The sequence below is a fragment of the Theropithecus gelada genome, chromosome 15, assembly GCF_003255815.1.
Source record: "Theropithecus gelada isolate Dixy chromosome 15, Tgel_1.0, whole genome shotgun sequence".
NCBI lineage: Eukaryota > Metazoa > Chordata > Mammalia > Primates > Cercopithecidae > Theropithecus > Theropithecus gelada.
Window position 1 is genome coordinate 24,771,473 of NC_037683.1, and position 21,391 is coordinate 24,792,863.

The 21,391-nt window shown below is 41.1% G+C and overlaps 1 protein-coding gene across 1 annotated transcript in view; it reads right to left on the reverse strand.

Annotated features, from left to right (window-relative positions):
- The window catches only part of PAPPA (pappalysin 1), a 249,545-nt gene that overhangs the window by 155,742 nt on the left and 72,412 nt on the right, over positions 1–21,391 (reverse strand). Inside the window, exons 7-8 of the mRNA XM_025359303.1 lie at positions 19,543–19,664; positions 11,596–12,094 (exon numbers count right to left, since the gene is read on the reverse strand). Coding sequence (XP_025215088.1) covers positions 11,596–12,094; positions 19,543–19,664 — 621 coding nt within the window. The remainder of the gene's footprint in view (positions 1–11,595; positions 12,095–19,542; positions 19,665–21,391) is intronic.

Below are 21,391 nucleotides of genomic sequence, written 5' to 3' on the forward strand. Positions count from 1 at the left end.
TATAGAAACATTTGGATATATCACAATTGCTCTATCTGTTTTTCTGCTGACAGATATAGACACATTTTCTCTAGCAATGTGGTGCAGCTGGATGATTAAGACCCATCATCCCCTTCCCCAAGGTAACAACATTTATTTTCTCTCTCTCTTTTTTTCATTCTTGCAGACAGGGTTTCACTCTGTTGCCCAAGCTGGAGTGCAGTGGTACAATCATGGCTCACCACTGCAGCCTTGACCTCCCAGGCTCAAGCGATCCTCCTCCCACCCTCCTGAGTAACTGGAACCACAGGTGCACACCACTATACCTGGCTAAATTATTATTATTATTATTATTATTATTATCATCATCATTATCATTATTATTATTATTTTGTCAAGATGAGGTCTTTCTATGCTGTCCAGGCTGGTCTTGAACTCCTTGGCTCAAGCAATCCTCCCACCTCAGCTTCTCAAATTGTTGGGATTACAGGCATAAGCCACCGCATTTGGCCTTCATTTTCTTTTCTATCTATAACCTTGCTCTTTAAAAAACCTGACTTCAATGTCCAGGCTGTGATCATTTCTCAGGAGAACCATCTCAATTCTAACCAATAGTCTGGCATGCCAGGAAGTTTCTTTCCACTCAAGTTTATTCATGCATGTTTATAAGAGGCACAAGGTTGAAGTGGCTAAGAATCTTACCTCTAACTCTTCCAGAGGGAAGTTTCTTAACATCCTTAAACATTAGTTTTCTCAGCTGTAAAGTGGAACTAATAATAAAAGCTCAAAGAATTTTTTAAAAGGATTAAATAGGAAAAACTTTTTAAAGCACTTAGCACAATGCCTGGTACATAGCCAATAAATGATGGATATAATTATTACACTTGTATTACACTTGTATAATAACACAAATAGTCCTAGCTTAGAGTCATCAAACCCATTATTTTACCAGCTGGGTATATGTGGGCCCATTACATAGTTTATCTGAGCATCTTGTACAGAATGGGGGAAAAAATCTGTTGAGGACATTAGGATAACTGTTTGAGATTATTTATTAATGGGCACTGTGTCAGGTCCGTTGTAAAGACCTATTACATTTTTCCTATCATTATATGGAGGACAGGCCTAATGCATTTTGGATACTTCATTCAAATATACATTTAAAACGCCTTCTCAAAGCCTTTCAAAATCATTCTAAAACAGGAAGGGTTATGTTAGCTACACACAATTTTCCATATAGAGTATTGCTTTCTTTCTATTTGGATGGCATCAGGATTGAGCAGATTATTTTATCTTTAATGATTAGCTGAAAGATAAGAAAATACGGTGGATGAGATAGTAATTTTATGGTTATGGAAAAAGATTCTGTTACTTTGAGGAGAGGTTTCTTAGCATGTTGTAAGTAGACACGCGTTGTGTGGCAATAGTTCCAGTCCAGTCATGAGCAATTTTAGTCCTATGTGTTTAATCAGCCTTCTTAGCATTTCTTCTCTTATGACTCATGGGCATCTCAAACACAATATGTCTAAGACTGAACTCTTGTTCTACCCCACGCCCAACAAAACAATAAATTAAAATATATTCCTCTATTTCAGGGAATAACATTTCCCTCATTCCAGATACCCAAACCAGAAATTCGAGAGTCATTAAACAGCTACTTCTCATTAAACTGCTTGAATCCGAACTATCACCAAATCCTGTTGGTTCTACCTTTAAAACATACCTCCAATTCATTCACTTTTCTATGCAAATAATCATCGTCTTTGGTTTGGACTGCAGCAGTCAACCCTAAATGGATTCACTCACTCTTCCTCAATCCTTTCTTCACAGAGTACCAGGGCAGTATTATAAAAGCTCCGAACTGATTGGTTTAGTCCCCCTATTTCACAATCAATAAATCTAAACTCAACATGAGCCACAAACTCTTCATAATCTGGCCCCTTCTTTTTTTATTTATCTAAATTTATGGGGTACAAATGTAATTTTGTTACATGCATAGACGACAGAGTGAAGTCAGGGTTTTGGGGGTAGCTATGGTCTGAATAATGTACATTGTGCCCATTAAGTGATTTCCCATCATCCACTCCGTTCCATTCCCCCACCCTTCTGAGTGTCCATATTGTCTGTCACTCCACACTCTATGTCTACGTGTACACATTATTTAGCTCCCACTTATAAGTGAGAATATGAGGTATTTATCTCTCTATGTCTGAGATGTTTTCCTTAAGATAATAGCCTCCAGTGCCACCCATGCTGCTTCAAACGACAAGATTCCATTCCTTTTTATGACTGAGTAATATTCCATTGTGTACATGTACCCAGTTTTCTTTATTCCATCATCCACTGATGGATGCTTAGGTTGATTCCATATCTTTGCAATTGTGAACAGTGCTGTGATTAACATATGGGTGCAGGTATCTTTCTGATATAATGATTTATCTTCCTTTGCGTAGATACCCAGGACTGGATTGCTGGATCAAATAGTAGTTCTATTTGAAATTCTTTGAAAAATCTCCATGCTTTTTTCCATAGAGGTTGTACTAATTTACATTTTAACCAGAAGTGTATGAGTTCCCTTTTCTCCACACCCTTGCCAACATCTGTTATTTTTTGTCTTTTTATAATAGTCTGGCCCCTTCTATCTCTTTACTCATCTTCTACAGACTCTCTCTTAATTTAATGGGGAATTATACTCTATTATAACGTCTTGTAATAATAGTCTTCAGTTTGTAATTATAATTTTACGTGTGCTATTATTCAGTTCTCCTACCAGATTAAAAGATTCAGAGTTACACTGCCAGTACAAACATTGACATGCAGAAGGTACTCCTTATTAAATGCATGAGTGAATAAATGTAGAAACAAACAAATGAATAAATTTATCAATGGAGCTATTAGTTCAATTTTTAACTTCTATGGGTCTCAGTTTGCCCATCTGTAGAAGAGAATCTATAATGGTTCACTCACTACAAAGTTTAGTAGTGCATTCGAGTAATCTATAAAAATTTATGTAAGCAGTTTTGGTGGTATTAGCACCAAACAGGAGCCCTTCACCCTTTCAAAATTGAGAAGGCACTTGGAGACAGCACTTCTATGGCTGTTGCTGACCCTGGAGATCAGTTGATTTTGTTAAGCCCTTTTGCTTATCCTAATATTCCCAGAACCCATATTTCATTCTGAGAAATACTTGGCCCAAGACTGATGAGAGGGAGTCATAGGTGGATAACGCCTGGTTTCCAGAACCAGAGTGAGATTGTGCTGACTATGTGCTCCCCTGGCCTGAGCTAAGAGAAGTGGTATTCATTCTGGGCTTGGAAAAACAACCCTCTCTACTGATGCTGCTCATCTCTTCTGGTGGGTGGGACATCAGAATGTAGGCAAAACCATGCTGGGCAGGCGTGGGAGAAGGCCCTGCTCAGGAAGGGGTCCAGCCTGAATCATGCATTTCAGCAACAGGTTACTGGAAATCATGCTGGTTTGGCCACGTCCACACTTCCTAAGCCACCTCCTCCTCATCTGCTTAAATGTTCAAAAAACAATAAAAAAAAATTTGCTTTATTCTCTTTTTGGTGTTTATTCTATTGCTTTTGGAAAGAAGAAGATCTAATTTTAGTATTCATTTTCTCCATCCATCAAGATACCGTCTTGTTCTTTGTCAGACATTATGACAATGACTGTGCTCTGTTTCTTGCCAGGCACACCCTTTGGGGTCAGAAAAAGGCATATAAAACTTGGCCTTGGCATCTATTAACTGGAGCATCTTAAATCATGACCTTATGTCTTATAGTCTGAGCTTCTCCATCTAAGAAGTCAGGCATGCTGATACCTAAACATCATTGGTAGACTTATAAAAAAGTACTGAGCATATATGAGGTTTTCACTACATGGTAGTTATTGTTAGCAGCAATGTTAGTGCTACCAGTAGTGAATGCTACAAGAATACTAGCAATGCGAAGGTGGTTAACACAGTGACTAAATTTAAGCTCTGCTGAGAGCAGAAACTGGGTTGGTTTTGTTACTTCTTGTATCTTCAGAATGTGTCATGGTTCTCAGCAAAGGGATTGTACTAAATCAGCATTTGATAAATATATCAATACATAAAAGAAGAATCAGAGTAACTTCTTCATAAATGCTATTTCCCTCTTAACTTCCTGTTTCACCCTGGATTCTGATAACATTAATGGATATGCAGTAGGGCTGACACTGAAATCCCAATTTAATGAATGAGAAATTGAGGTGTGAAGGAGATTAAAGACGTGGCCTATCTTAAGGATATGAATAGACAAGTCACAGAACAGGAAATGCAATTATCCAGTAAATGTATTTGAGTAGATGCTTACTTAAGAACACGTAACCGAATGTCAACGAGAAGTCATATTTTTCCCAACAAAGTGGGCAAAAAAAGTGCAAAGAATAAATACTTCCATTATGCCAAATAATAAGCAGTCATGATACAAAATAGCAGGTCTTGGCACACACTGCTGGTGGGGTGGAAGCTAGTTCACCTGCCCAGAATGTCATAGTTGTGTCCCTTAAAATGAAAAAGACCCATATATTGTTTATCACCAGCAATTTCTCAGTATTGACCCTAGAGAAATGCTTGCATGAATGCATGTGCCTACAAGGATGTTTGTATGAGAATGCTGACTCCAACATTTGCTTGCAGTAGAAAAATGTATGAAGTGACCTAAATGCCCACCATTAAGGGTATGGCTAAATTACCTGTAGCACATTCATACTATGGGATACTGTATAGCAGCTAAAAAGATTGAAGTATATCTAAGAACTGAAGTAGATAGATATCCCAAATTAATACAATTTCCATCCCAAAGTTAGACATTTGATCTGTGGTCGAGCACACCCTTCTGACAGGCAGTATGCTTGTTCTTTTCTCCCTTCATTTTTTCATTCATTCATTTATCAATCTTGACTGAACATCCACTTAGTTTCAACCATTTGAACCGTGGTAAATCTCTTCAATGATCAGCTGTTATGCATCCTTCAAGTCTCAGTTTACATGTCTCTTCTTCCAAGAAGCCCAGCTTACCTATTCATGCTGGGTTAGATACCCTTCCCATGTTTTCTCACAGCCCCCTGCCCCCCGTGCTCCTCACACCATAACACTTTTCATGCTGCAGTATAATATTTTTCATTTAGAACCGTGTGCTCATGAGGCCAGAGATCACGTCTATTAATCAGGGCTGTATTCCTAGCACAGAACAGACATTTAATAAATACTTGTTAAATGGGATAAGTATTATTTAACATGGATTATATTAGATTTTCACTAGTTGATGGATGGATGAATGAATAAATTAATACACACAAGAACAAAGGATGGAAGACAGGGTGAGAAACGGAAAGAGCTATAAAAAGAAATGAGGCTTAGGGAAAATAAAGAAAGAAAGAAAGTGGTGACTCAGCTCGAGAGCCATAGAAACAGCATATAAGAGCCACCTGTGCCTTCACCTGACCCTGATTTGGGCTAAACTTTCCAAATCCTCTGAGGCTTAATATGGCATCATATATCAGTGTTATAACTAAGATCTGAAAGCAAGAGACTCATCTTCTGAGAGCCCACTTTGTGCTGCTTCTGACTTATTCCTTACATGCTCAACAAGTATCCATGGAGCCCCTACTGTGTCATATAAGTGTCATAAATTCTGTACTTCAGGTGAAGGAAAAACCACAAGCACTGTTAAATATAATACAACACAAACTGTGATCAAGGATAAGGATCATGTTATAAGAAATTCGTATTCCAAACAGGCTGGGATTCCAGGGATGGTGGCTCAACTAGCTTTCATTATTAGTTAGTAGGGGACACTTCCGGTCTCTGTTCAAATGTCATCTCATCAGAGAGGACTTCCCTGACCATCTATCTAAAAATCATTAAATCTTTTCCAACTGAGATATTATACGATAACATGCTTCTTTTATCTCTCCTCAACTACATTGTAATAATCAACGAAAGCAAAAACTTTTTCTTGCTGTATTCACTATTGCACCCCTAGAGGCTAGAAAGTAGTTAAGCTCATGTTGGGAGTCAACAGATATTTGCCGAGCAAGTGAATTGATGAATGAACTAAAGTTTCTGATTGATGGGTGTTCAAAGCATTTGACATTCAGAGGCAGAAATTTGGATCTGATTTGTAAAATTTGGACACACAAGAACGTCCACCCAGATCATATAAACATCTCCTTTCCTTATGTCTATTCATTTCCCCAAAGACTTATATTGAGAATGCCAAGGAGGTGAGATAAAATAGATATAGATTGTGTTGGAAGCGTTACAGGTCTGAATGTGAGAGAAGAATTAATAGATGACTAAATTGGGATACACGAATAAGCCAGTTGAGAGAGATGACTTTTAAGAGTGTTTCTAGCTCCAAATTGAGGATCCTAAGAAAACAGAGGCATAAACAAACACGCTTGTTCAACCAGAGAATGAATGATCAGGAGCACTAGCTTTGGAGTTGACAGATCTACTTAAGACCCCAGCTTTGCCCCTTGATAATTGTAAACTGTAATCCACATTCCTTCTCTGAGTTTCCAGTCCCTTTCTATAATCTGGGGATAGGACCGCCTACATTGTGGGGTTGTTGGGATGATTAAATCAAATGAGATTATCTATGTAAAGTCCCTATTTAGTGCCTGACACAAAGTACAAGCTTATTACATTTTGGCTTCTCCATTTCTCTTCAAATGCTAAACTCCTTCTCATTCTTCATTCCAGAACCATTTAAAGAACATTTACTCAGTGCTTACCTTGTGTCTATAATTGTTCTAGGTGCTTGGAATGCACCGGGAGAAAAAGAGGAAAAAAATCTAGCCCTCAGGGTGTTTACATTCTAGTTCTAAGTTTAGACTTCAATTCATCCAAGTTTGTGTTAGAAACCTCTGACTCTGTGTTTCTGTTTCTTTCATCAGAATATTATTTTACTGCAATGGCACTGCTTGCCTGTGCCTCTCTTTTCCCATAGACTGTGAGCACCTTGAGTTTTCAGCACCACTGGATCACCATTTCTTAACATAGTGCATAGTGCCTAATAGATACCCAGTGAATATTTGTTGCATGAAGTGATGGATGAATGAGACAGACCAACGAGTAGATGGATAATGAGAGTGAGCTACTGTTCACTGTTCCTGGTTTGCTTTATACTTTTCTTTCTTAGTTTTGTCCAGAGTATTTACTTCTTGGAGAAATCTGAAGATTTCATATAGGCCAAGGAGCACAGTGCTCAGTACAGAAGCACTTGACAGCCAAGTGGAGAAAAAGATGCTTCCCTGTTATTTCTTCCCAGCCAGAAGCATAAAGAACTGCCTGTGTAACTTGTGTTATTGGACACCAAGACATCAAGGGTGGGCCACAGGGACTGACTGTGGACTAGTGGCCTCTGACTTGTAAGCCTGTCTTCCGCTTGCTATATTTAGAGCTTTGACCAGATCGGATGCATTTCTCAGCTCTAAAATTCTGCCTTTACGTTACTGCAGTAGGAGGTAGTGTGAGTAGCGGTTAGGAAGGTGAAATTTGGAATTAGACTTAGGTTTGAGGCCTGTCTATGCCATTACTAGCTGTATGAGGTTAGTTTAATCACTTCTCTGAGTTTAAGCTTTTTCACCTACCTCAGAAGTGTCTGTAAGGCACTTAAAGCAGAGGAAATACTTAGTAAAGGTTGTCATTATTATTGTGGTCCACATTTCAGAAGGGCATCCAGAGCCAGTGAGGTTTCCTCTGGGTACTGATTCTTACAGATAATCCCTATTGAATTCCTTTTACTACAGAAAAGTATATGAATCACCTGTAACCCCAGACACTTCTCTGTGTCTGCCCACAGAGAAGGGCTTAATGTGTTGTCCTCTCATTGTACAGATATGGAAACTGAGGTCCAAATAGGTGATGTGATGTGTCTTTGTGTCATATGATGAGTTTGTAGCAGAGTTGGCACTGGTCCCCTTTCTTCTGATAGTGGCATTTCTCATTCAATAGAGGGGTTTCCACTTAAGGGAGATGGAGATGTTCCACATTTCTTTCTTGTCCTGGCCAAAAGTAATCAGTCTACTAGAAGTTTCCATGGGGTAAGCACAGAAGACTCTCTCTTCATCACTGTCATACCTTGGGAAACTATCTCCAGTGTAGATAACAGAAAGAATAAATATTTTTGTTGAGAGAAAAAAAATGAAGACAAAGGTCAAAGGGAATCATGTAATGGGTTGAGTCAGGAAAGAAAAAGAAAGCATTTTTTCCCTCTCCTCTTTTTCTCCAAAACAGTCTTTATATAGAACTTGTATAAGAGCCAATTTATTTGATATGGAAAAAATGTGAAAGCAGCAAAATACACATACACACACATACACACACAAAGAGGTATTTGTGGTGGGGTTCAGAACTCAAATTACCAAGAGATAAAGGAGTTGAAATGGTAGGTTGATTTGGAAGGATGTGTTTCTCTTTTTTCAGCCTCAGAGAACATTCAGGTCAGGAAGTCCAGCCCAGCCCAGCCCAGATCTCCAATAAACTCCTTGAAACACAAAAGAGTACAAGAGGAAGGCCAATGAAAGCCTCAGTCTAGCCCTTGTGCCTGTCACATAGTAGGGACTAAAGAAATATTTGGAGAGTGAATGAAAGAACAAATTGTGCGTAAGAGTGTCGACCTCAGTACTGATGATTTGGCATAGTATGTAGCACTTTTACAAAGTAGGTAGGAGTTCAGCACTTAAGTTTGCATGCCTTTAGGAAAGGCACTGGTCTGAGTCATCCTAATACTGTTTCCAGTGCAGAATCTGGCATATAGAATGTTCTCAGTACATATTTGTGAATTGAGCAAGTAGTTGCATGAGTGAAAGAGAACTTGGAGATTCCTGGACCTTGGAGACAATTTAGAGCAGTGGCTATTAAACTTTAACTAGCATCCAAATTACCTGGAGAGGCCCTGCACTCAGAGTTTCTGATTCACTAGGCTAGACTGGGGCCTGAGAGCCTGGCCTTTCTCAGTTCCCAGGTGATACTGATGCTGTGGGTCTGGGGCCACACTTTGAGAACTTGTTTTACTGCACTGGTTTTTAAACTTGGTTGCAAATTATAATCACTTTATGAGATTTTAAAAGTTCTAATGGTCAGGACTTATTCTTAACCATTAAATAAATATCTGAGGGGATAGAGAGTGGAAATGGGATACAAGGGAGACCCAGGCAATTTTTAAATGTCCCAGTTTTTAAATGTGCAATCCAAATTGAGAAGAACTGGCCAGGCACAGTGGCTCAAGCCTGTAATCCCAGCACTTTGGGAGGCTGAGGCAGGAAGATCACGAGTTGAGCTCTCAGACCAGACTGGCCAACCTGGTGAAACCCCATCTCTACTAAAAACACAAAAATTAGCCCAGCATGGTGATGCGTGCCTGTAATCCCAGCTGCTCAGGACGCTGAGGCAGGAGAATTGCTTATACCTGGTGGGTAGAGGTTGCAGTGAGCCAAGATCGCACCACTGCACTCCAACCTGGGTGAGAGTGCAAGGCTCTGTCTTGGAAAGAAAAAAAAGAGAAGAACTAATCTAGTGCAACCTCCTGCATGCCAAGTTGAGGCATCGGAAGACTAGAAAGGACAAGTGACTCACCTAAGAGGCTAGAGGCAGTTAGTGATTTAGCTGAGATTTAGCTGAGAATAGAACTAAGCTAAATCACTAAGGGTGCTTTCATTTATTCAGTTTAATTTTCACCATTTCACACTTATCAACCCATGGCAGCTCTCACAGGCTCATAACTTGAGGCAAAAAAAATGAAAGCTGAGTTTAAACTGAGATTTTAAAACATCTATTATTTCTTCCCTCCATTGTTTTATAAAGAAAGTTTAAGAGGAAGCATATTATAGAACTCTAACACTCTAGACAAGTGAGGAGATGGAAGAGACAGGGTTATGGAATATTTTTAAGGCAGGACTATCCTTTAAATTTTAAGTACATTCTCAAACACAAACCACGTGCTCTTTCTGAGTTCTTAAACAGCTGTTCCTCATCTTTGATTCAATGAATTAGTAAGAGTTTGCCTGTGATGTGCACATTAATTGCTAGTATGTAAAAGGAAGTGCTGGTAAAGTGTTTGAAAGTGGTTCTGCCCTTTAAAAAGATTAAAAGTTTCCTCTAGAACTTGGTTTCCATTAATGATTGGCTTAGTGAATATTTTCAAGTAGACAGAGCGGAGATTGTCTTACATTATTTTAGAACCAAATAAAGAGCCACAAAAGGCCTATAGAAACCATTGACACCCAAATTAGATGGCGAAGACTCTATCCTTTTTGTAGATTAAAACAGAAGTTGGAATCATATCTTTAATTGAGCACCAGTTGAGTGCACTGGCTTAGAAGTCAGAACGAAATTCCAATCATTACCTTCACCACTTCCTAACTGTGTGATCTTGGATGAGTGACTTCACATCTCTAAGCCCCAGTTTTCTTCTTTGTAAAATAAGAATAGTATGGCTGTGGTTGTGGAGAGGATGGAATGAGTAAAAGATGCAAAGACCTTAGCCCATTTTCTAGTACACAGGAAAAGCACCAATGGCTTCATTATAAGATGGTCTTCCTCCTAAGACAGAAATTCTGAGGATGTTTGGGGAAGAAGTAATAGAGAGGTGACTTGAGAAGTGAATAATTTTTTTTTTTTTTTTTTGAGATGGAGTTTCACTCTTGTTGCCCAGGCTGGAGTGCAATGGCGTGATCTCGGCTCACTGCAACCTCTGCCTCCTGGGTTCAAGCGATCCTCCTGCCTCAGCCTCCCGAGTAGCTGGGATTACAGGCATACATCACCACACCCAGCTAATTTTTTTGTATCATTAGTAGAGACAGGGTTTCACCATGTTAGCCAGGCTGGTCTTAAACTCCTGACCTCAGGTGACCCGTCTGCCTCGGCTTCCCAAATTGTTGGGATAACAGGTGTGAGCCACCTCCCCGGCTGAGAGGTGAGTATGAAAGACAAGTACTACTTCACATAAGAGCAGTGAGCATCCAAAAACAGTGACGGAAACCCAAAGCTGCAAAGGCCTTAAGGATCAAGTGGGTTTGAACCACTGTTCTGCCTCAGGAAATAAGACAAAAACAAACGCTGTTAAAGTTGATGTTCACTTTCCAGCACAATTTTTGTGCAAATACCTAGGACTGTGCCCAACCCCCAGTCAATCTACTATAACTTCACCCCTGATTCACCCACTGAAAAAGCAATCAAAATGCATAAATTGTCTTCAATTTAATATAAAAAGAAAATCATTCACAAACTTCAGTTCTTCTACTTTCATTAGTAATAAATGATTTTCTCACTGCTACTCTCATCCAACCTCCTTCATTTACTACTGGAATGACTAAAATTAAGAAAGGCTTATGAGGCTTAAGGTCATACATCAGATTTGTCACTAAATCCAGGTCTAGTGGTCCCTTTCCCATTGCTCCTCCCATGATATCAACTCTGCCATGTTAAGACAAATCTACACCCAATGATGGGTTACAATCCATAGAATGAGTCTTGGCTGTGATGAACCTTCCCTTTCCTGTCCAGGCCTCTCTGACCTGCCTCACGTTTCTCCACAACCCACCCACTTAATAAACTCCCTATTCAGAGAGTGCACTTACATGTCTATGAATTTCCTATTGAGATGTAGGATGGAGGCCACATCCACCTGGAGAGGAGGGTCCCGGACCACCTTATACTGCAGGGGCTTACACTGTAGACAGAGTGGGGTATCTGCAGTGGAGGTCAACATGGCAGCATCGATCTCTAGGTGCTCGTCCAGCGTGTAGATCTGGATGCCGTACACCTCCTCGCCCACGTCCCGGAGCCTGATGGTCAGTGGGATGTCACAGAAGACATTCTGAGGACCCAGGGAGATGTTCTTCCCACTGACAGTCAACAGTTTGATGTCATTGACAGCTCCACTGGAGTCCCAGTCAGTGGAGACAAAGGTCACCCAAATGGTCAGAGACTCAGGGACCAACGGGTAGAGGAATTCCAGCTCGAGGTAGCAGCCTTGAGGCTCAGGGCAGGCTGGAGGAACTGTGTGTGGGTTGACAGCTGAATTTGGGCTCCAGGTGCGGACACTGGACTTACAGGGCTGTTCAACATCAGGATGACCTACGCAGAAGAGATGAGGGAATGAGTTCTTGAAGAAAGAGCTTTATTCTGATCCTTAGAGTTTCCTGTGGACCCCAGGAGAAACCAGCCTGACTAGAACTTAGACAGAGGGGAAAAGGAGAGGAAGGTTCTTGGTGTCTTGGTGAATCTGCTATACACACAGCATCCATCTCATCCGTACCCCTGCAATACAGATTTCAGAGGAATCACCAGACATTCAGTCAAACTGCTTTCATCTCATTACTGAGTCAATGTTCAGACTTTCCTTCCTCATTTTCCACTTAGGAGGCTGTGCTGCCTAAGATGAAAAGAAGTAAAGGCTCCAAATATAGAGTGAATCGATCAGGTTCATACAACTTGAAGTGTAAAGGTCAGCATTGGAACCAAGTTTTGTTTCATTTTGGAATCTGCATTCTTTGTTCTTGTCCCTATTGGATGCAGGGAACTCTAGAATAAATTAGAATCCTTGTGGTGTTACTGCCATTGGTAAAACCTACTTGGAATGACAGAAATCCTAACCCCACCCCCTGACCAGCAAAGAATATGTGAGCATAAATAGCATCCACCCTGCAGACTGAGGACCTGGGAGGAAACTGTCTAGAACCATGAACAACAGAGCTGGAAGGCAGCCTTGGAGCCCTCTTATCTCTCCTCCTCCCCTTCTCTACATGCGGTCATTCCATACCACTGAGCTTCTCTGCGCTCTGTTCTGTCTGACTCAGGAAGGGGAGGGTTGGGTGAGGAGCAGCGAGAAAGAAGGAGGGATTCTTCTTCTCTTTCCCTAGGGAGATGATGCCTCATCCCCACTGATCTCAGCCTGCAGCGACTTCTGAATTTTTCTCTGCTGAGATCACATCTAGACTCCCAGAGAGCTCTTCCTTGCACTACTGAGAAAAAGAACCAGGACTCAATGTAGTGACTGGCTCTAATTTGTTTAAGGGAGCCTCATGAGAGAGACAGACCAGATGGTAAGATGAAGGACCTCAAGTTGTCCAACTAGCCACCTTAAAAAAAAATTAAGAGACAGAGTCCTGCTCTATTGCTCAGGCTGCAGTGGAATGGTCTGATTGTAGCTCATTGCAGGCTCAAATCCCCCTGCCTCAGCCTCCTGAGTAGCTGGAATATAGGCATGTGTCCCCATGCCCACCTAGGCACATTCTTTTTTTCTTCAGCATCAGTGGTTTGTTGGGAGGGTGGTGGTGACCCTGGACATTTCTGAAGCAAATAAGGAAAAAAAAAAAGATCTTTGCTTAAAAATGCTTTGTGGTAATGTTTCAGGGTAACAGGAATCACTATAATGTCAACACTAGAAAGTTATTTGGAGTGAAAAAACTATGCCAGTGAAGGCTGTAAATGCCTCTAACCTCTTTGCCTCTGCTTAGCCAAGAAAAGAGAGAAGCCACCAAGTAGAGATGGAGAAGAGAAGAGGAAAAGAGAAGGAGGGGTGAGCAAATACACAAAGGCTTCTTAGATATAATGCATCAGAGCAAGAAAAGATGGATTTAATTACAAGATTTCCTCTATCTCTCCTTGGCTAGTTTCATTCATTATTTGCAGCAACTGCTGGCTCAAAGCAATCTGTAGTTTAGGGGAAAAACACAAGTAGGACTCCCCACCTAGCTGAAGCCTTTCTTCTTGTCTACTTTCCAACCCACTGAGTTCCTGACTCTCTTAACTTTGTGGGACGTTGACACACATGTATCACTTATTCATTCAGTCAACTTCATTGAAGGCAGCACATTACAGTATATGAAACACATCTCCCAGTCATTAGTTAACTCATCTGATTGTCATCAAAATCCTGTAAGACAAAATCGTTGTCATTTTGTCTCTATCAAAGAGCGCTGTTTCACTCAATGCCATGCAGCTTTTGCTTAATACAGTGCGCCTGGTCCATAGAGAATTCACATAGTGGATGCTCAATACATATTTGTTAAAGGAAGGACCTTCTATCCGGTTAACATCGAGTTAAAAGTTACAGCATGGAACATTAAGGCATGCTTCCTGATGGTGGGTGCCAGGTGAACATTCCACCCCTCCATGGGCTTTCTCCTGCAACTGGCAAGGGATAAAGTAATCTTTCTCCCTTCCTTGGAGAAAATGACTGTCAGTGGTGGGAAGCCACAGGAGAGCAAAGATGACAAATCTGCCTGGCTCATCCTTCCTCCCTAGTTTCTTGTTAATCAACAGAGGAACCAAATGCTTCCAAAGGACAGGAAGGTGAGTCTGGTCATTATACTCAAGCAAGTAAACAGGAGTAGAAATCTTAGCAAAGCTTGTGGTTGTCTGGTTATTAGAGACAAACCCTTAGATGTAAAAAAGAGTCCCTAGAGGCACTGAGTGTAACCATAACCAAAGCAGCAACCTCATTAATAATGCCAGCCTTCACGAGTTGCCCATCCTCAATGTGCAGGCACTGTGCCAAGGACATTACACGCCTCAGGTCTTTTTATGCTGGCACTAAGTCTGTGACGCAGGTCTTATGAAATTCATTTTACAGAAGAGGAAACTGAGACTCAGATGGTTCAGAAATTCCCTGGCAGGGAGTAGAATATGATATTGTTGGTCCAGGCAGTGTGCCAGGCTTTGAAGGAATGAAAGTTGGGTTAAAATATCAGTTATAGGGTTTCTTACTGTGTTACCTACTGTAATGTTACCTACCTCAGGGTTGCTGTAAACCTCGAATAGGATGAGATCATTAATAGATTCTCATAAATATATTAGTTCTGTCCTGGAAAGTAGGGAGGTATTAACAAGGAAAATATTGGTAAGAGGAGGTATTCCAAGCATGAAAACATTTGGGAGAGAGTGTCAGTTAAGGTTACTATGGTTTTGAGTACAATAGTAGAGCCACAAATGCTGAGGCTGGTAAGCTAAGTAGAATCAAGATTGTGAAGTGGTTTGTATACCACTTTAAGGAAACTGAACTTTATACTGAAATAGATGAAGAGCTACTGAGAAATTTTAAGCAACTGAGTGACATCAGAGTTGCCTTTTAGGAAAACCACTGTTGGCCTGGTGTGGCGGCTCACGCCTGTAATCCCAGCACTTTGGGAGGCCGAGGCGGGCAGATCACTTGAGGTCAGGAGTTCGAGACCAGCCTGACCAACATAGTGAAACCCTATCTCTATTAAAAATACAAAATTAGCTGGGTGTGGTGGCACATGCCTGTAACCCCAGCTGCTTGGGAGGCTGAGGCAGGAGAATCGCTTGAACCTGTGAGGCAGAGGTTGCAATGAGCCGACATCACACCACTGCACTCCAGACTGGGCAACAAGAGTGAAACTCCATCTCAAAAAAAAAAGAAAAAAAAAAGAAAAAAAAGAGAAAGTAAGCCATCCATCCATCCACCCATTCATTCCATTTATTCAAAAAGTAACTATTCAGTGCCAGGTGTGTGTCCAGAGGTAGGCTAGGCTCCAAGAGAATAAGTTTGCCAACATGATCTCTGTTCTCAGGGAGCTTTTAGTCTTGTGAGACCAGTTAGGAGAGTACTGGACTAATGCAGACAATACATGAACTGCAAAAAAGCATGCAAGGAGATGGCAAGTCAGAATTCCAAAGGAGGAAAAATGAACACAGCTGGTAGATTGATTGGACATGTAGTTGCAAGGTAAGGACAGGAGCTGAAGAAAAGAAGCAAAGAGAGAAGGGAAAGAAGGAGATAAGGAAAGGGGAGGAGGAAGTGTGGAAGTGAAGAAAAGAATAAAGAAGAAAAGAGAAATAAGCGCAGAAGCCCTGTTACTTCATTATTAATAGATATTCTTTTGTATATATGGTGATTAAATGAAAAATTACATATTTATATAAGTTGTCCACTAAAAATAAGGTCATATATGTGTATAGACATATATATTTATACACACTCATGCTGATCTACATTTACATTTGTGAAACACCATACAGGCACCCATTATATATCTATGTATATATACACTGCAGCTGTTGACACAAATATAGTTATAAAAACTTGCTGCCAAGCTTTTTTCCAGGTGAATAGTTAAGAACACCTGAAATATTCTGGGCAGAAAAATAGAGAAAACACACAAATGAGAAAAAATGAAAACAGTTAGTGCCATGTGCTAATCTCTCATGGAAAACCCAACACTTGGGATCTATTTTATACTTGCATAAGTGATCTTAACTGGGATTTGAGTCAGTCAGATCAAGAAATTTATATTTATCTAATTTATAGGCTACAGATATAACATGGCATCAAATATCTCAAAAATATTTATGTATGAAATACAGTTTTTACTCAAGAGGTAGGAGCACAACCACTGTCTATGAACAAAGGCAAACAGTTCTATGACTGTATTTACCTTCTTTGAAATGAAGTTAATGAAATGCAGTAGATTTCCAATAAAGATTTGTCAAATGAAGAGTCTTCTGCTAGTTAATATGGGATTATATGAAAAGAAGTTACAGCTCCATGGAATATTAGAGCTGGAAGGGACACATTACAGTTCAACTTTTCATTCTGCGGATACAATGCCGTTTTCAGAGAAGCTATGTGACTCACTCAAGGGCACAGAGTACATCAATAGTAGGTCTGAGACCATGATCCAATCCTCCTCCTTTCTCTCCCCTGCACTCCCCATGTTTTTTCCCCAATCCTACAGATATGTCTGGCATTGCTCATGAATTTGGGTGTTTTAAGTTAGTTTGGGAAGTCCAAAAACTTAAACATGCAAAGATAAATAGGATGAGAATGAGTTGAGGAATAAATTGCAGAGTTTGGCTCATGGAAAAGTTTATTTCTTCAAGGATATTAAAAGGGTCTGAGCCAAAAGGATCACAGAGACTGTAATAGGATGCTCTAAAAAAAGAACAGTGTCTTTTCCTGGCCCACATGTACTAAATTTACATAGGAGGAAAACCCGGGTCTGCTGGGTTTCCTTGGAGCTCCGAATTGGCTCAGGGAACCAGAGACCTCAGTGCCTCCAGTTGAACTCCATTCTGCATATTATGCTTTAAGAAGGTCAGGAACAAACTAGGAGCAAACTTCACCAACTAATAGTCGCGTTGGATGTAGGTGTGGGGAGATGTCTGGAAATAATTTTACTCAAACAAGTGGTAGAACAAAGCAAGATAATTTTAGCCAGAGACATCTCAGGGGAGAATCTTGCTAATTCTACCTTCCAAGTACCTCTCAACCCCATAAACTTCTCTCCATTCTCACAACCACCGACCTCACCAGCCCACCATCATTCCTCAGCTGGATTTTGGCAACAACCACCTTGCTGCTTCCCTTCCTCCAGCAACCAAATTCTCTTTATCTTTTCTTCACACAGCAGCCTGAACAATCTTTACGACACCCAAGTCATACCATATATCATGCCCTAAGGCACGTGGTTTTCTCATTGCCCTCGGTGTGAATCCAAACCCTTCCTCACCTGGCCATTATCCATCTCACCTAGAGTCTTACCTCTGCCACCTCCACCTTGTTTTACATGTTCTGAACCTATTTAAACTCTTACAGCCTTACTGAACTTTTGCTTATGCAGGTTATATCTATTAGTAGTTTCCATATTGTAAACTAAAACCAAGAAATTTGAAAATTCAAGAATACATAAGAGTGTGTTCCATTAGCTATCAGAGCACAAATGACATCACATGTCATGTGTCTATCAGATAGCTCCATTGGACTCTCAGGAGTGAATGAGAGTGGAAAAAGCAAATGATGTCATACGTAATTTTATGAAAATACTTTTGACTTTGAGGACACCCTATAAAAGTTTCCAGGAACCCCATAAGCCTCTGAACTAGATTTAGAAAACAGCCACTCTGTGAACATACCAAACTTTTTCACATTCTCAGATGCACCTTGTTAACAATGTTGTGATATTTCTTGGGAAGACTGAGTCTCCAGTTCAGAATGAAGTCCTCTTCTTATGGGCCCCCAGCACCACTTGGTACTTCTATTACCATAAGCCTGTTCACATTGAATGGCAATTGGCCATTTACTTATCTGAATTCCCTAGCAGACACTCAACATTGCCTTGCCCATGTGCCCAAGACAGTGCCCAGCATATAGTGCCTGTGTTGGTCACTAGTGAGACGGGTTCACTAGATGCAAGTATGCAAAATGTTGTCAGGTGGCAGAGACACATTCTTTGTGACAACCCAAAGTGGGTTCAGTTTGGATGGAAAAATTACAATTGCAGATTTCAAAAACTTTCTAAAAAACTGGAGCTTGAACAGGTGCCAGGGAACCTCAGTGAGGATGCACATAGAGGGGATTCCTGCACTTGGGGGGAGCCCGGGCCTGATGACCCCAGGCATCCCTCTCAGGTCTGACAGCCTGTGATTCTGTGAGGCTGAACTGAGGGCTTTTCCCAGACATCCCTCTTGCTTTACATTCCAGATGGATTTGTTTAGACTTCCCAAGTTTGACTCTCATTTTTATTTTAAGCTACTTTAAAAAATAAAGTGCGGTGCCGTCGTTTTTCAACTTCACTTTCTTCTCTGATCCTTCCCCCTTGCTTTATTCTATCTCTGGCTTTTTCTTTTCAACCTTCTTTCTAAAAATATAGAGGATAGCGGAGGAGTTCTCACTGGTGTTCAGTGAGAAGACTGATTCCGCTCCCTCTGATGCACTGGTGTAATAGTGTGCTCGCTCAGTGACTGCTGGCATGAGCTGACCTGCAGAGGAGCAAGAGGGACTGGGTGGAGGCAGGGTCTATGTGCACAACCCAGAGGACCAGTGATGGGGAGATGAAACAATAAGAGGAAAATATGGAGCCTCTGCCAGCCTGGTTCTGAGGCCAAGTGACAACAAGCGTTTGGCAAAAGGTATTCTTCTCTTAATTTCAATAATGATGTAAGAAAGCACAGAGATCATTGGTTCCTTGGGAAGCTGGTGAGACACTCCTGAGCAGGGAAAAGTCTGATAGTGGGTGGAACCCATAACAGTGGCAATCATAAGGCACTTCCATTAAGTGTCTTACAGGTAAATAGATCTCAAAAAGAGGGTACATAGAAGAAATTAAAAGGAATAGTTGCAATGCATGTGAAAGTGCTCTGTATAGTCTAAGAAATAACAGAAGAAGAATCAAAGACCACTGATGCCTTGAAGCCCCAAAATATTTGTATTGACTCTAAAGTGACCTTGTTTATAACTAACTACAAGCAGTTGGGGACTGAAGGATATATAAATACCCCCAAGACACTGTGCTTGTATCAGGTGTGTGGCCTTGGGCGCCTCTTTAATATCTTAGTGTCTTTGTTTCCTCATTTGTAATATGAGAACATGTTAGGATGGTGCAGGTGCTCAAAAAGTGTTTGTCAAATGGATGAGCGCTTGACTACTAACCTTGCAGGATGATGTTAATCAAATGAAATGATACATGAGAAAGACCCATAAAAATCATACTACTCCAGATACATTGAAAGACCTGTTCTTTGCACACTCCACTTGTCAGTGAGCTTCCAGAAGGCTGACTTACCTTCTGCTTCACGAGGGCTCCAGTGTCCTGATGGGCTGCAGGGCATTGGGGAGGAGGCGTTGAAAGCATACTGTACCAGGATTCTCCCTTCCAGGCAAAGATCACATGCTGATCCCAATTCTCTAGGAGGCCAAGGAAAGAGGGAAAATGCACCGACTTAGGAACAGTTGAATGAGCAACTGATGGGACTAGGCCAGAGTCAATGGGGCAGAGGACACAGCAAATCTGTGTTTCCCCCTTTCCTCCCTACGTATGCCAAGGTTTCTAGAAATAACCATAAGTAAAATGCCTCCCCATTGCCCAGCAAGAACCTCGTTTGGGCCTAAGTGGCCTCTGTTCTGATGATGTATACATTTCTCTGATTTTTAGCAGCACAAAGTCAACAGGCTGAAGACTCACCACCTGTGGTAATTTTAATTTTATCAGGCATGTAAAGTTCCACTGAGGATTTGCAATGTAGTTATGAGAAAACCTTTTGCTCCATTTCATTCTCAAAGTTTACTCCTTTTACAATATTTATCAGGTACCTATTATGTGCCAGACACCATCCTGTGTTTTACGCATTAAATACGAAGAGGGCACGGTTCCTTCATCTGAAAATAAGAGGGCTGGATTAAACGATGGCTAAAGAACCTTCCAGCCTTGACATTCTGTGGATGGATGAGTCACTCCTCGATTTTACAGTCAAAAGCAGTTTCTCTACCATGCCATCTAATTCATTTTAGCAGCTTTCCAAGGGGCTAGCCAATCCCTCAATGGGACCAGTCCCAGAAGTGGAATATTACGATGGCTTCCCCTACCAACTTGTGTCTTGTGTATCTGGATTCAATCTTCCTTTGGCTATAGCAGTCTCTGGGATTCTACTCATTTTCCAGATTTGGCATCTGTTTATGAGGCAGTTGTGGAGAAGGGAGAGGAATGAGTCCTCTTCTCCTGTCTTGTTGTGAACAAAAAACAGCAAATCTGAGTGACCTCTGCAGAGGGACTGGAAATGAAATCTCGGGAAGATGTTGAGAAATGTCCCAGCACAACCCGTTATTTCTCAAAGTGCAATGGTCCTGATGATAACTCTGTCATAGTTCCTGGAAGAACGTCTGTGCTTTGGCTACCTGAAAGGATGCAAGGGAGAAGCCAGGTCTGAAGCCTTATGGCTTTCCCCTCACAGAGACATTCACTATGCCTCTGGGCTCACACAGTCAGGAACCTTGTGCTTGTAAGCATCACAGTGTGTGGTTTCTCCCTGTTCCTCCTCCGCACAGCTGACAGGAGATCATCCCCAAACCTCAAGATGAACAGGTCATGCCCCTGCTTACCTCTTTCTGTGATTTTATCCCCTAATGCCCTGTGATGTGGTATTCAATCCTCTTTCATACTATCCTCTGCTTCACTCTAGCTTTGTTTCTCTCCACGATAAGCTGTGCCTACCTATCATGTTGTGTCATGTTACCCAAATCCCCTCTGCAGACTTTTTTCACTTGGCTGATGTTTCTCCTCCTTCGAGTTCACCTTGGACATCATTTCCTCTGTGAAGACATTTTTTTCGACATGCAAGAGAGTTTCCCCCAAAAGATTGTGAGGTCCTTGAGGACAAAGTCAATATCTAATAACTATCTTTTTATCTCACACGGGAGAGCACACAACTTATTTTATAATGTTGGTCAGTATAAGCAGTTGAATGGATGCATGGATGGATGGATGGATAGATGGATGGATGGATGGATACCAGTCACTTAGGCATGTGCTAATACTCATGGCTAACCTAGTGCAGACCTTCAAATTGTAGGTTTTGCGTTCTCAGCCTTATCATTGTAAGTATGAACCCATATGTAGGTGGAAATTTTGCAAGCAC